The sequence below is a fragment of the Mya arenaria genome, chromosome 2, assembly GCF_026914265.1.
Source record: "Mya arenaria isolate MELC-2E11 chromosome 2, ASM2691426v1".
NCBI lineage: Eukaryota > Metazoa > Mollusca > Bivalvia > Myida > Myidae > Mya > Mya arenaria.
Genome location: NC_069123.1, coordinates 28197404 through 28209828, shown reverse-complemented (window position 1 = coordinate 28209828; position 12425 = coordinate 28197404). Strand labels below are relative to the sequence as shown.

At 39.1% G+C, this 12425-nt stretch overlaps 1 protein-coding gene across 1 annotated transcript; it reads right to left on the bottom strand.

The window, feature by feature from the left end:
- Positions 1 to 10709: 10709 nt before the first annotated feature.
- Positions 10710 to 12041, bottom strand: LOC128214108 (acetylcholine receptor subunit alpha-like). Its single transcript, XM_052920378.1, has one exon. It carries the CDS (start codon positions 12039 to 12041, stop codon positions 10710 to 10712), a length of 1332 nt encoding a protein of 443 aa, XP_052776338.1.
- Positions 12042 to 12425: the final 384 nt, after the last annotated feature.

Here is a 12425-nt window from a genome sequence, read left to right as displayed (position 1 = left end):
TCATTTATTTCTTATAATATAATCAGTCAATGTTTAAACTTAAATGCCAAGAAAATAGACAATGGAGTCCTGTTCGCAACAGGCGTAAGATAGAATACCTTAAAATAAAACAAACAAAAAACTTCATCTAGTTAGTACAACTAATAAAAAAGTAGAGGGTTTTCTTCTTTTTTTTATTATATGCCTAAAAAGCATATAAATGACATTCAGAAGTAGTTCCTTAGAAAAGCGAGAAAAATATATGCGACCGTTACGACATTTTGGAAATGAAGGCGTTGTGTTCCAGCCCTGTTCGCGGTGACGTTTGATTTGGATTTGAAAAAATCAGTGAAAATATAAAAATGTTTTTTCAAAGTTTAAAATAGTGAAATATCATTTTTATTTCACGGTTAAATCTATGAAAACCACCGAAAAGCATATTATAGCTTTAAGAAAACTCTGTTCAAGACATTAGTGAATATGGGCCCTCAGACTTACAACGTTAAATAATACGGGCCCTGCGACTCCAGAAGATAGTGAATACGGGCCCTTAGACTAAAGACATTAGTGAAAACGGGCCCTCAGACTCAATATGTTAAACAATACGGGCGCCCAGATTAAATACGTTTGTAAATACGGGCCCTCACACACAAGACGTTGGTGAACACGGCCCTCAGACGCAAGACATTAGTGAATATGGGCCCTCAGATTCCAGACGTTAGTGAATACGGGCCCTCAGACTCAAGACGTTAGTGAATACGGGCCCTCAGATCCAAGACGTTAGTGAATACGGGCCCTCAGATTCCAGACGTTAGTGAATATAGGCCCTCAGACTCCAGACGTTAGTGAAAACGGGCCCTCAGACTCCAAACGTTAGTGAAAACGGGCCCTCAGACTCAAGACGTTAGTTAATACGGGCCCTCAGACTCCAGACGTTAGTGAATACGGGCCCTCAGACACAAGACGTAAGTGAATACGGGCCCTCAGACTTAAGACGTTAGTGAATACTGGCTCTCAGACTTCAGACGTAAGTGAATACGGGCCCTCAGACTCAAGACGTTAGTGAATACGGGCCATCAGATTCCAGACGTTAGTGAATAGGGGCCCTCACACTCAAGACGTTAGTTAATACGGGCCCTCAGACTCCAAACGTTAGTGAAAACGGGCCCTCAGACTCAAGACGTTAGTTAATGCGGGCCCTCAGACTCCAGACGTTAGTGAATACGGGCCCTCAGACTCAAGATGTTTGTGAATACTGGCCCTCACACACAAGACGTTAGTGAATATGGGCCCTCAGACACAAGACGTTAGTGAATACTGGCCCTCAGACACAAGACGTTAGTGAATATGGACCCTCAGATTCCAGACGTTAGTGAATACGGGCCCTCAGATTCCAGACGTTAGTGAATACTGGCCCTCACACACAAGACGTTAGTGAATATGGGCCCTCAGACTCCAGACGTTAGTGAATACTGGCCCTCAGACACAAGACGTTAGTGAATACGGGCCCTCAGATTCCAGACGTTAGTGAATACTGGCCCTCACACACAAGACGTTAGTGAATATGGGCCCTCAGACTCCAGACGTTAGTGAATACTGGCCCTCAGACACAAGACGTTAGTGAATATGGGCCCTCAGATTCCAGACGATAGTGAATACGGGCCCTCACACTCAAGACGTTAGTGAATATGGGCCCTCAGACACAAGACGTTAGTGAATACTGGCCCTCAGACACAAGACGTTAGTGAATATGGGCCCTCAGATTCCAGACGTTAGTGAATACGGGCCCTCACACTCAAAACGTTAGTGAATATGGGCCCTCAGACTCCAGACGTTAGTGAATACTGGCCCTCAGACACAAGACGTTAGTGAATATGGGCCCTCAGATTCCAGACGTTAGTGAATACGGGCCCTCAGACTCAAGACGTTAGTGAATATGGGCCCTCAGATTCCAGATGTTAGTGAATACGGGCCCTCAGACTCAAGACGTTAGTGAATAAGGGCCCTCAGACACAAGACGTTAGTGAATACGGGTCCTCACACACAAGACGTTAGTGAATATGGGCCCTCAGATTCCAGACGTTAGTGAATACAGGCCCTCAGACTCCAGACGTTAGTGAATACTGGCCCTCAGACACAAGACGTTAGTGAATATGGGCCCTCAGATTCCAGACGTTAGTGAATACGGGCCCTCAGACTCCAGACGTTAGTGAACACTGGCCCTCAGACACAAGACGTTAGTGAATATGGGCCCTCAGATTCCAGATGTTAGTGAATACGGGCCCTCAGACTCCAGACGTTAGTGAATACTGGACCTCAGACACAAGACGTTAGTGAATATGGGCCCTCACACACAAGACGTTAGTGAATATGGGCCCTCAGATTCCAGACGTTAGTGAATACGGGCCCTCAGACTCCAGACGTTAGTGAATACTGGCCCTCACACACAAGACGTTAGTGAATATGGGCCCTCAGATTCCAGACGTTAGTGAATACGGGCCCTCACACTCAAGACGTTAGTGAAGACGGGCCATCAGATTCCAGACGTTAGTGAATAGGGGCCCTCAGATTTCAAACGTTAGTGAATACGGGCCCTCACACACAAGACGTTAGTGAATACTGGTCCTTAGACTCCAGACGTTAGTGAATACTGGCCCTCACACACAAGACGTTAGTGAACACGGGCCCTCAGACTCCAGATGTTAGTGAATACGGGCCCTCAGACTCCAGACGTTAGTGAATACTGGCCCTCACACACAAGACGTTGGTGAATACGGGCGCTCAGACTCCAGACGTTAGTGAATACTGGCCCTCAGACTCCAGATGTTAGTGAATACGGGCCCTCAGACTCCAGACGTTAGTGAATACTGGCCCTCACACACAAGACGTTGGTGAATACGGGCCCTCAGACTCCAGACGTTAGTGAATACTGGCCCTCACACACAAGACGTTAGTGAATACGGGCCCTCAGACTCCAGACGTTAGTGAATACTGGCCCTTAGACTCCAGACGTTAGTAAATACGGGCCCTCAGACTCCAGACGTTAGTGAATACTGGCCCTCAGACTCCAGACGTTAGTGAATACGGGCCCTCAGACTCCAGACGTTAGTGAATACGGGCCCTCAGACTCCAGACGTTAGTGAATACTGGCCCTCACACACAAGACGTTAGTGAATACGGGCCCTCAGACTCCAGACGTTAGTGAATACTGGCCCTCAGACTCCAGACGTTAGTGAATATGGGCCCTCAGATTCCAGACGTTAGTGAATACGGGCCCTCAGACTCAAGACGTTAGTGAATACTGGCCCTCAGACTCCAGACGTTAGTGAATACGGGCCCTCAGACTCCAGACGTTAGTGAATACTGGCCCTCACACACAAGACGTTGGTGAATACGGGCCCTCACACACAAGACGTTGGTGAATACGGGCCCTCAGACTCCAGACGTTAGTGAATACTGGCCCTCAGACTCCAGACGTTAGTGAATACGGGCCCTCAGACTCCAGGCGTTAGTGAATACTGGCCCTCACACACAAGACGTTGGTGAATACGGGCCCTCAGACTCCAGACGTTGGTGAATACTGGCCCTCAGACTCCAGATGTTAGTGAATACGGGCCCTCAGACTCCAGACGTTGGTGAATACGGGCCCTTAGACCCATGACAAAAGAGATATTTACTAACGTCTAGACTATTATAGTCTGTGTTTGCGACTCAAGTGTGTGTGTTTTTATACAAAAAGAAGTGAATAGCATTTATTTTGGCAAAATATAAACAATTATAGTAAAACTAGTCGCATGTAATTTACCAAGTTATATTTATCCTCACTTCTCTGTGGATACTTATTTCACAACAAAATCAAGATCAACTGTTTTGAGTCTTCAGTCTTCGGTACGGCTCGAGAACGCTAGGTCCCAGGTAAAGCTGAAACATTAGCAAAGGCGTAATATTAAATTTCATTCGATTTATCATGGTAGACAATTAAATATTGCCAAGGGGCATAACACTTATGGCGACATGCGGCCTTAGACGTTATATTACAACATGCCATAGATCCGACTTTGATCCACGTATGGTCCGCGGCGAAGTGCCAGGAAAATCATATCGAATGCCGTACTCGACTTTTACGAAGTAGTGTGGGCTTAAACATTCTTTGATCATAAATAAACTCACGAGTCGTCGTAAATTTGTTGCAGATGCTCAAAGAAACGTCGTAGTGATTCCAAATAAACCTATGTCGATAAATGATTAGCGTTTATCGCCTTGAATCGTAGTATATAGTGTCATCACTCGGCAATTATATTTCCATGTCGAAAACAGACGAAAATGAGAACTGGTGATATTATTTGACAATAGTCAACAACGTATGGATTATATAAAAAAAATGCGTTTCAGACACTGTTCAACATATGACGACAGCAATTTCATTTCTACCGGCATAATGTGACATCTCTTCGAATTCCTATCGAAGCTAGTTTGTAATGTCGTAGCAGAAGTCGTTAAAATGTTGTGTATGTGTATTTCTTTGGACCTTGCGTTCAAGGATAACCCGTGAAAGTGCAAGCACTTATTTCCAACGGGGTCCTTTGTTTTTGCTGAAGGGACAGCACGCTGAAGAGACAGTGGTGGGGTACAAGGAAGTCCGGGTGCGAGACCCCTTGGTTCTTTTACGTGCTCGGTGTAAAGCACCGATACACGGGGTACAACTTTCCTGGGTTAAACCAGTACTGAGTACACCACTTTTCCAAGCACTTGCCTTTAAATGCCTAGCGCCAGGCAAGGGAGCTACTTGTACCAATTTTTAACGTCTTTTGGTATGACGCGGCAAGGGATCGAACCCACGACCTCTCGCTCCGTAGGCGGACGCTTAACCACTAGGCCACGGTTGTAGGGGCTTACCTTGACAAAACGATTATTGATGGTGTGTATCTTATTTAATACTGTAGGTGTAACGCACTAACCAGAATGTAAGATTTTGAAGAAGGGAGGGTAATCGATTTTGTCCATATTTACACTGACTGTATGAGTTATTCACCCTCTCCTCGATATGAATATGAAAAACTACAGAAACAAGCACAGAGTCAACGCCAAAGACATAGAACATTCAAACAAACAATCACATGGTAATTTAACGCACATATTCAGTCATGTTTTGAAATAATGGTTTTAGGCAATAGGTAAATACAACAATGTTATAATAAGGTAACAGGAATACAACAGGTGTGTGAAGTTGGCGCGTAGCTCGTAGATCGTACATCAACATAAAAATAAATAAATTGGTCGACATGGATCGTAGATCGTAGATCAACAATGCATTGTTGACCTGGATCATAAATCGAAGATCGACAATAAAACGGAAATATGAATCGGTTGATCTGGGTCATAGATCGTAGCTCGACAAACTAAAATACATCAAATATTGTCGACCTAGATCGTAGATCGTAGATCGACACCCTGTTATACATAAAACTATTGTTGACCTGGATCGTAGATCGTAGATCGACACCCTGTTATACATAAAACTATTGTTGACCTAGATCGTAGATCGTAGATCGACAACCTGTTATACATAAAACTATTGTTGACCTGGATCGTAGATCGACAACCTGTTATACATAAAACTATTGTTGACCTGGATCGTAGATCGTAGATCGTCAATCTGTTATACATAAAACTATTGTTGACCTGGATCGTAGATCGTAGATCGACACCCTGTTACACATAGAAATCGGTTTACCTGGATCGTAGATCGTAGATCGACAATAAAAGTCGATTTATATTTCCGTTTTATTGTCGATCTACGATCTACGGTCCAGGTCAACCGATTTCTACGATTTATGAACTAGGTCGACAATGCATTGTCGATCTACGAACTACGATCCAGGTCAACAATACTTTTGATGTTGTTTTAATTTTATTGTCGATCTACGATTTATGATCTAAGTCGACAATGCATTGTCGATCTACGATCTACGATCCAGGTCAACAATATTTCTGATGTTGTTTTACTTTTATTGTCGATCTACGATTTATGATAACTATCGTTACGCGAGACTCTGGTCTTGTGTTGAGTCAGGGGAAACCGGAGTACCCGGAGGAAACCCACATGTCCGGCTTGGTGACCAGGCCGGGAATCGAACTGAGACGCGAGTGCCCTAACCACTGTTTTAACATAAGTGTCATGCTCGAAAAGTTTCATCAGAATAAATAAATTATAACAAAGGTTATTGCTAATTTCACTTTTTCTTCTTTAAGTAGCAGCCACATTGGCCTTGAGTCACTCCTAAATGCAATCCCAATGTATGCCTTTTCATAAGATGTATATACCAAGTTTCAGCACTTTAAGTAAAACCTAATTTATTTACTTGAGCTGGACCCACTTTTCTATTTTTATTAGTAATAGCGACCCTTACCAAATATACTAAAAGCAATTCCATGCTACGTCTTCACATAAGCTTATGACAAAACAAGTTTTATCATCGTACACCAATTCTTACCGATGTTATTTAGCGAAAACCATTTATCTGTGATAGTCACAGCAACATTGACCATGACCCTACCGAAACAATCACTCGCTTTATACACAAGAAGTATTGCCAATATAAGTTTAAGATATTTAGCAGACACAATTCTATGTGTATTAACCATTGGACAGCGAACTCGACCTTCAATTCCATCAACCAATGACATAATTCCAATGTACATATTCACATGAACTTGGTATATACCATTGTTCATCAATATACATTAAATTAAAGACAAGAACACATTTTTTTTCTGTTTTTAGTAAAAATGACATTGACCGTATTCACCCTCAAATCAATTCTATTGTCTTTCTATTCATAAGCTACCTTCTAGCGAAACCCATTCACTATTTTATTAACAACAACATTGACCCAACCAACGCCAATAGCAAACCAAACCTACTTCTTCACATTAGCAACATACACACCGAATTTCATAACTATACATCAATGCGCCAACTAAAAAATAATAATTCTATTTTCATCAACCTTAACCTGACCCTTCTGATCACAAAATCAAGCCGAGTGTACGTTTTCACATGAACTACCTACAGATCCAGTTTCATCACTCCAAAGCAAAACTACCTGTTTGACACCATCCCACGCGCCCTACTGTCCGACTAAAGACAAACCTTTAACATTAGCATTTTTTGCCTTCCGACGTAGCATTTATGAAGCAATTTATCAAGTGGTATGTACACACTGTACGTTTAACCTCTAAATAATCTTCGCAAAACCTGGTTACTATACATAAATTGTGAGCTATTTGCGCAATATTTCTATCTATAGCGTGTATGGCATAGAATAACAGTACGATTAAAGTGCAACTTTATTATTACATAATCAAACTTTTTAATAAAAATAGCCGAGAACATGGGAGTAAAATCCTGGCACTATATTCATAATGCATAACTGCAACAACTGATCATACTCCCCCCTTATATGAAGAGTATGGCTGTCACTGTTCAAAGCAATACAAGAGATTGTTATCCGATGGTAAAATTTATAAGGCCAGGCAGTGAACAAAAAGTTCGTGTATAAAAACAAAAACACATCGTTAAAAATGTCAAATAAGAGCGATATAAACTGATGTTATGACAGAGAGTATGTTTGGGGCGAAGAATAATTTCTATCGCAATATTTTGATATTTCACGGCGGAACCAGCGATATAAACTGATGTTATGACAGAGAGTATGTTTTGGGCGTAGTACAATTTCTATCGCGATATTTTGATATTTCACGGCGGAACCAGCGATATAAACTGATGTTATGACAGAGAGTATGTTTTGGGCGTAGTATAATTTCTATCGCGATATTTTGATATTTCACGGCGGAACCAGCGATATTAACTGATGTTATGACAGAGAGTATGTTTGGGGCGTAGTATAATTTCTATCGCGATATTTTTTTATTTCACGGCGGAACCAGCGATAAAACTAATGGTTTAACAGAGAGTTTGGTTTGGGTGTAGTATAGGTTCGATAGCGATATTTTGATATTTCACGACAGCGCCAACGATAAAACGACTGCTATCGCAAAAAGCTTGTTTGGAGCTTGTATGGGGTCGATGGCGTTCCCGAGAAGTGTAAAAACGTAGAAATCAAAAGGAAACTTATGGATCTTTATACTGTCATTGTTTTTATTGTAAGTCACTTATATAAATACGTTATTTTGAAATGAAATTAATAACAATTATGTTTCTGCTTCTTGGATAGAACCCAAAGAATTTGCTGTAAAAGTGTCCATTGGTTTAACAAAATTAAAGCGTTACCTTTGGGTATACAGCATCAGAACGCATCAAGAATGGTAAGAACATAAATTGTTTTTTAAATATTGATACATTTTATTAAAACATGAAAGCACATAATATACGTTTATTAAGATCTTTACATAAGTACATCGTCTAAATACATGGAATTGAAGTATTTATGTTAAGTGTATGTAAATGGAAAGTGCGAAAATAAACATGTATTTTGTATTACATCGTCAAGGTAAAAAGTATAGTATTTTTTTAAAGAAAAGGAAAAGAAAAGAGTACAGTATTGATGTTTAAGGTATAAATATATGTACATTAAAACGAAATAATGTCACCGTATTGCAAACAGTATTATAACAGAGGATGAACTTTATTATGAATAATTATTGAGATTAGTATTACGAATACATAGTGATTCTGTAACATGTTTGCAGAGCTTAATCACCAAACGTTTATTGTAATACTTATACAATTTTCATTGATAAAAAATCAAGTAAGCATATAAACATAAACATTTAAACAGCAACCAAATCACGTTTAAACAAAAAATTACCACCAAAATATCAGACTGATGTTAACCAAAAGGGCAAAAAATGATATCAATGATCAGTAACAGTTGTAACGAACTTTGTGAACAAATATTTCATTATCTCATTAAAATAAACATAATTATTATGAATTATAGATATATGACGAACATACTTCATTTAATGTAATTTCGTTTCATGCAAAAATTAGGTGAGAAAAGTGCTCGATTGCAAACAAAATGGCGGATTTGTAAAATAAATACCGGTTCTAATACAAATACTACCTGGTAAGTGAACATTTTTATTAAATTTTAAAAAATATACGCATCAATTATGTAGCGAAAAACATATTCTTCGATCGGCATCTTAGTTTGGTAGATAAAAACGTTACTGAACATATTGTTGGTTACGATGCAATGTTTACAAATAAACGTGTTGATTTTATCACAATCTTACTTTTTTTCTCGGCAAATACGGCATTTCTATGTGTGTTGAAACTGTGCTTGCATGCAAATATTCCTAATGTCAAAAAAGGACGGTTATCATTCGACTGTACACGTTTCACGGTCGATAACCTAACCTCCCCCCCCCCCAAAAAAAAAAAAACCCAAACCCTCCCCTGATAAATAATGGTAATGCCAAAAATGGTGAATGATGAACATCGAAAAATTGAAGCTAGTTGTAGTATATCTATAAGGTGAAACATTTCGTTGACATTGTTAATTTTAGTGAGATGCGAATATGGAATAGTTTTGAAATAGAAACAAATATATGATTTTTAGTGAATATCTTATAGTGTAGTGTACAGAAATGATATCTTACATATTAACAGCAGAATGACTAACAGGTTTCAAATATATATCACATATTATCAGTAAAATCCCTTACATGTATCATGCTATAAGTATTTTGTCACAGTTAAATTCCCCTAAATAAAAAATGTATGTAAAAAGTTTATGAACATATAAACTTATGAACGTATACCATAGTAGTTTAAATGAATAAAGATCGAATGAGTGATTGATAAAACGATTTCAAGTAAAAATAAATTTTGTTAATCTGACGGCGTATGTTGCTAAAAATCTCGAGTTGTCGATTTATCTCTAATAATCTAGTAAGATTATCGGATTTGACTTTTGAAAGTAATGAACGCAACGATAACGTCAATAATTGAAAAATCTCATTTTTTATCGGTACACAAATCATATGCTTTTTGTTTGTTTTGATGATTTAAGTCAAATTATTTATTATCATAATAAATCATAACAATTAAACAAATATGTTTGCATCAACCTATATTATGCCCCTTTGTTTAAAGTGAGTCTTTATCTGACCTATATTATGTCCCTTTGTTTAAAGTGAGTCATTATCTGACCTATTTTATGTCAATTTGTTTAAAGTGAGTCATTATCTGACCTATGTTATGTCCCTTTGTTTAAAGTGAGTCATTATCTGACCTATGTTATGTCCCTTTGTTTAAAGTGAGTCATTATCTGACCTATATTATGTCCCTTTGTTTAAGTGAGTCATTATCTGACCTATTTTATGTCCATTTGTTTAAAGTGAGTCATTATCTGACCTAAGTTATGTCCCTTTGTTTAAAGTGAGTCATTATCTGACCTATGTTATGTCCCTTTGTTTAAAGTGAGTCATTATCTGACCTATGTTATGTCCCTTTGTTTAAAGTGAGTCATTATCTGACCTATGTTATGTCCCTTTGTTTAAAGTGAGTCATTATCTGACAAAGAGTTTTATATTTAACATATGTGCAAAAAACGAATGTATGGTTTGGAAGTTCTACATATTCCTAAACAGTTAAGTGGTGTTTTTTAACGCTTTTTGTGTTTCGATTATATCAAATCGTCGTCATCTCGAAGTATTTACCAAGGTCCCAAGGACTTCAACATCGCGGGTTTTGATTGTATTCAATATTCTTCATACGCTGAGCCAGCAATCATGTAGGCCATAAGAATAATTGTAACTAGCAAACAAATACAAAAGAAAAAACAAAATGAAACTTTGTCTATCGCATCACAGAGGTGTTTCCACTGAGACGTCTCATCTGTATCCTCATCGCTATTGTTATCTATGTCTATTTTTCTGTCATCAATCTCTTTTTTTAGAATAGTTTCTTTGTTGGATGCTAGGGATTTATTTCTTTTCGCTGATGTAGGCTTTCCTTTTGCCGCTCTGTTATCATGTTGAAGTTCATCCTCGACTTTGTTGTTGAAACAAAACTTATATTGTGAGGCTTTTACAAACGCTTTACACCATCCTGGCTGTTTTTCTTTTTCATGTTTGGCGTTCAGTACCTCAGTCATGATTGCGATCATAGTCTCTGTGAGGCCACAGACCGTCTGAAAAACAATTAGTACTGCGGCTATGGAAATAGGTTCCGAGGTTTTTGGCATTTCGTCTGCAATAACTGTCAGAAACACTGACAGAGATAGCATGACTGTCATTGAAAACCCAACCCTTTCTCCGGAACCCACAGGTAGAAGAAACACCATTGTTCCAAGAAATGACAAACCAATTATTGGTAGCAGAATGGTCAAAACATAAAACCCTGACTGGCGTTTCAGGTACAGCCGAAAAACGACTTCTTTCATCATTCCAGACTGCCGTTTGAAGAACCTCGTAGATTCTAATATCCACTCAGCGTTTTTGGTCACAAGGCTGACAAAACCGTCGTCAGGAATATTTAGTTCCACTTGGTTGTCTATAACATCGTAGGCCCAGAAACTCACATCACATACCTGTTTATCAAAGGGCCAGAACTTCATGTTGAAAGTGCAGGCGCTCTCGATGATATTTCCAGGGGACATCATGGCCATTCCGTTATACATCACAATCACATGCATCATGTCGTTTTGCATGATGACAAACTCGACGGGCGTACCAAGGCTCAATGGGGGTTTCCAAACCTCGCTCTGGTAGAACGCAATCTCCTCAACACCTCCGTAATCTGACGGCGTCCATGTTAATTGTTCGTCCATCCACGTGCACATTGTCATTAGCGGCATCGTCATTGACCCCTTAACGCTATCAACGTCCAACAACGAGTAAAGATAGAGCGTAACGTTCACCTTCATGGTGGACGACTGGTTTGCTAGAGGCACAATATCCGCGTGGTAATCTGTTAGCAAAGCCGTTCGGAGATCGATCACGTTAGTGTAATTTTTACCGAGCGAGTAAGGAAATAAAGTTTTCAACACCATAACGGTTAGAAACACACGGAATGGTTCAACAGTCTTCATTTTCACGGTCTGTCCTTTGAAGCAGTTTTGAAACAACTGATTAACTATGAGTGAGATATTTTAATTTCAATCAATGCTGAGGTTTAATTTTCCGTACGGTCAATAGGTTAAGATGATAGCTTAAATGCTTATATAAGTTATTGAACTAATGCTTTCATTATAATGCTATCGTTTTTTGTTATATTTGGTATGTAAAATGTATGTTAACACTCTTCAAAAAAGTATTGCTTTACAGTTAGCTACACGGTCTGTTTTTATAACTTTATCAATATTTATGAAGATTACATACACATTTTAGTAGATGATATAAATTCACCACAGTCCATCTGCTGTTTTTATCACTGTTTGAAATCAGAAAAGGGGTTTATAATCATATTGGCAGTT

Excerpts from the sequence above, each read along its gene's own strand:
- LOC128214108 (XM_052920378.1), bottom strand. The coding sequence starts at position 12,041 with ATGAAGACTGTTGAACCATTCCGTGTGTTTCTAACCGTTATGGTGTTG.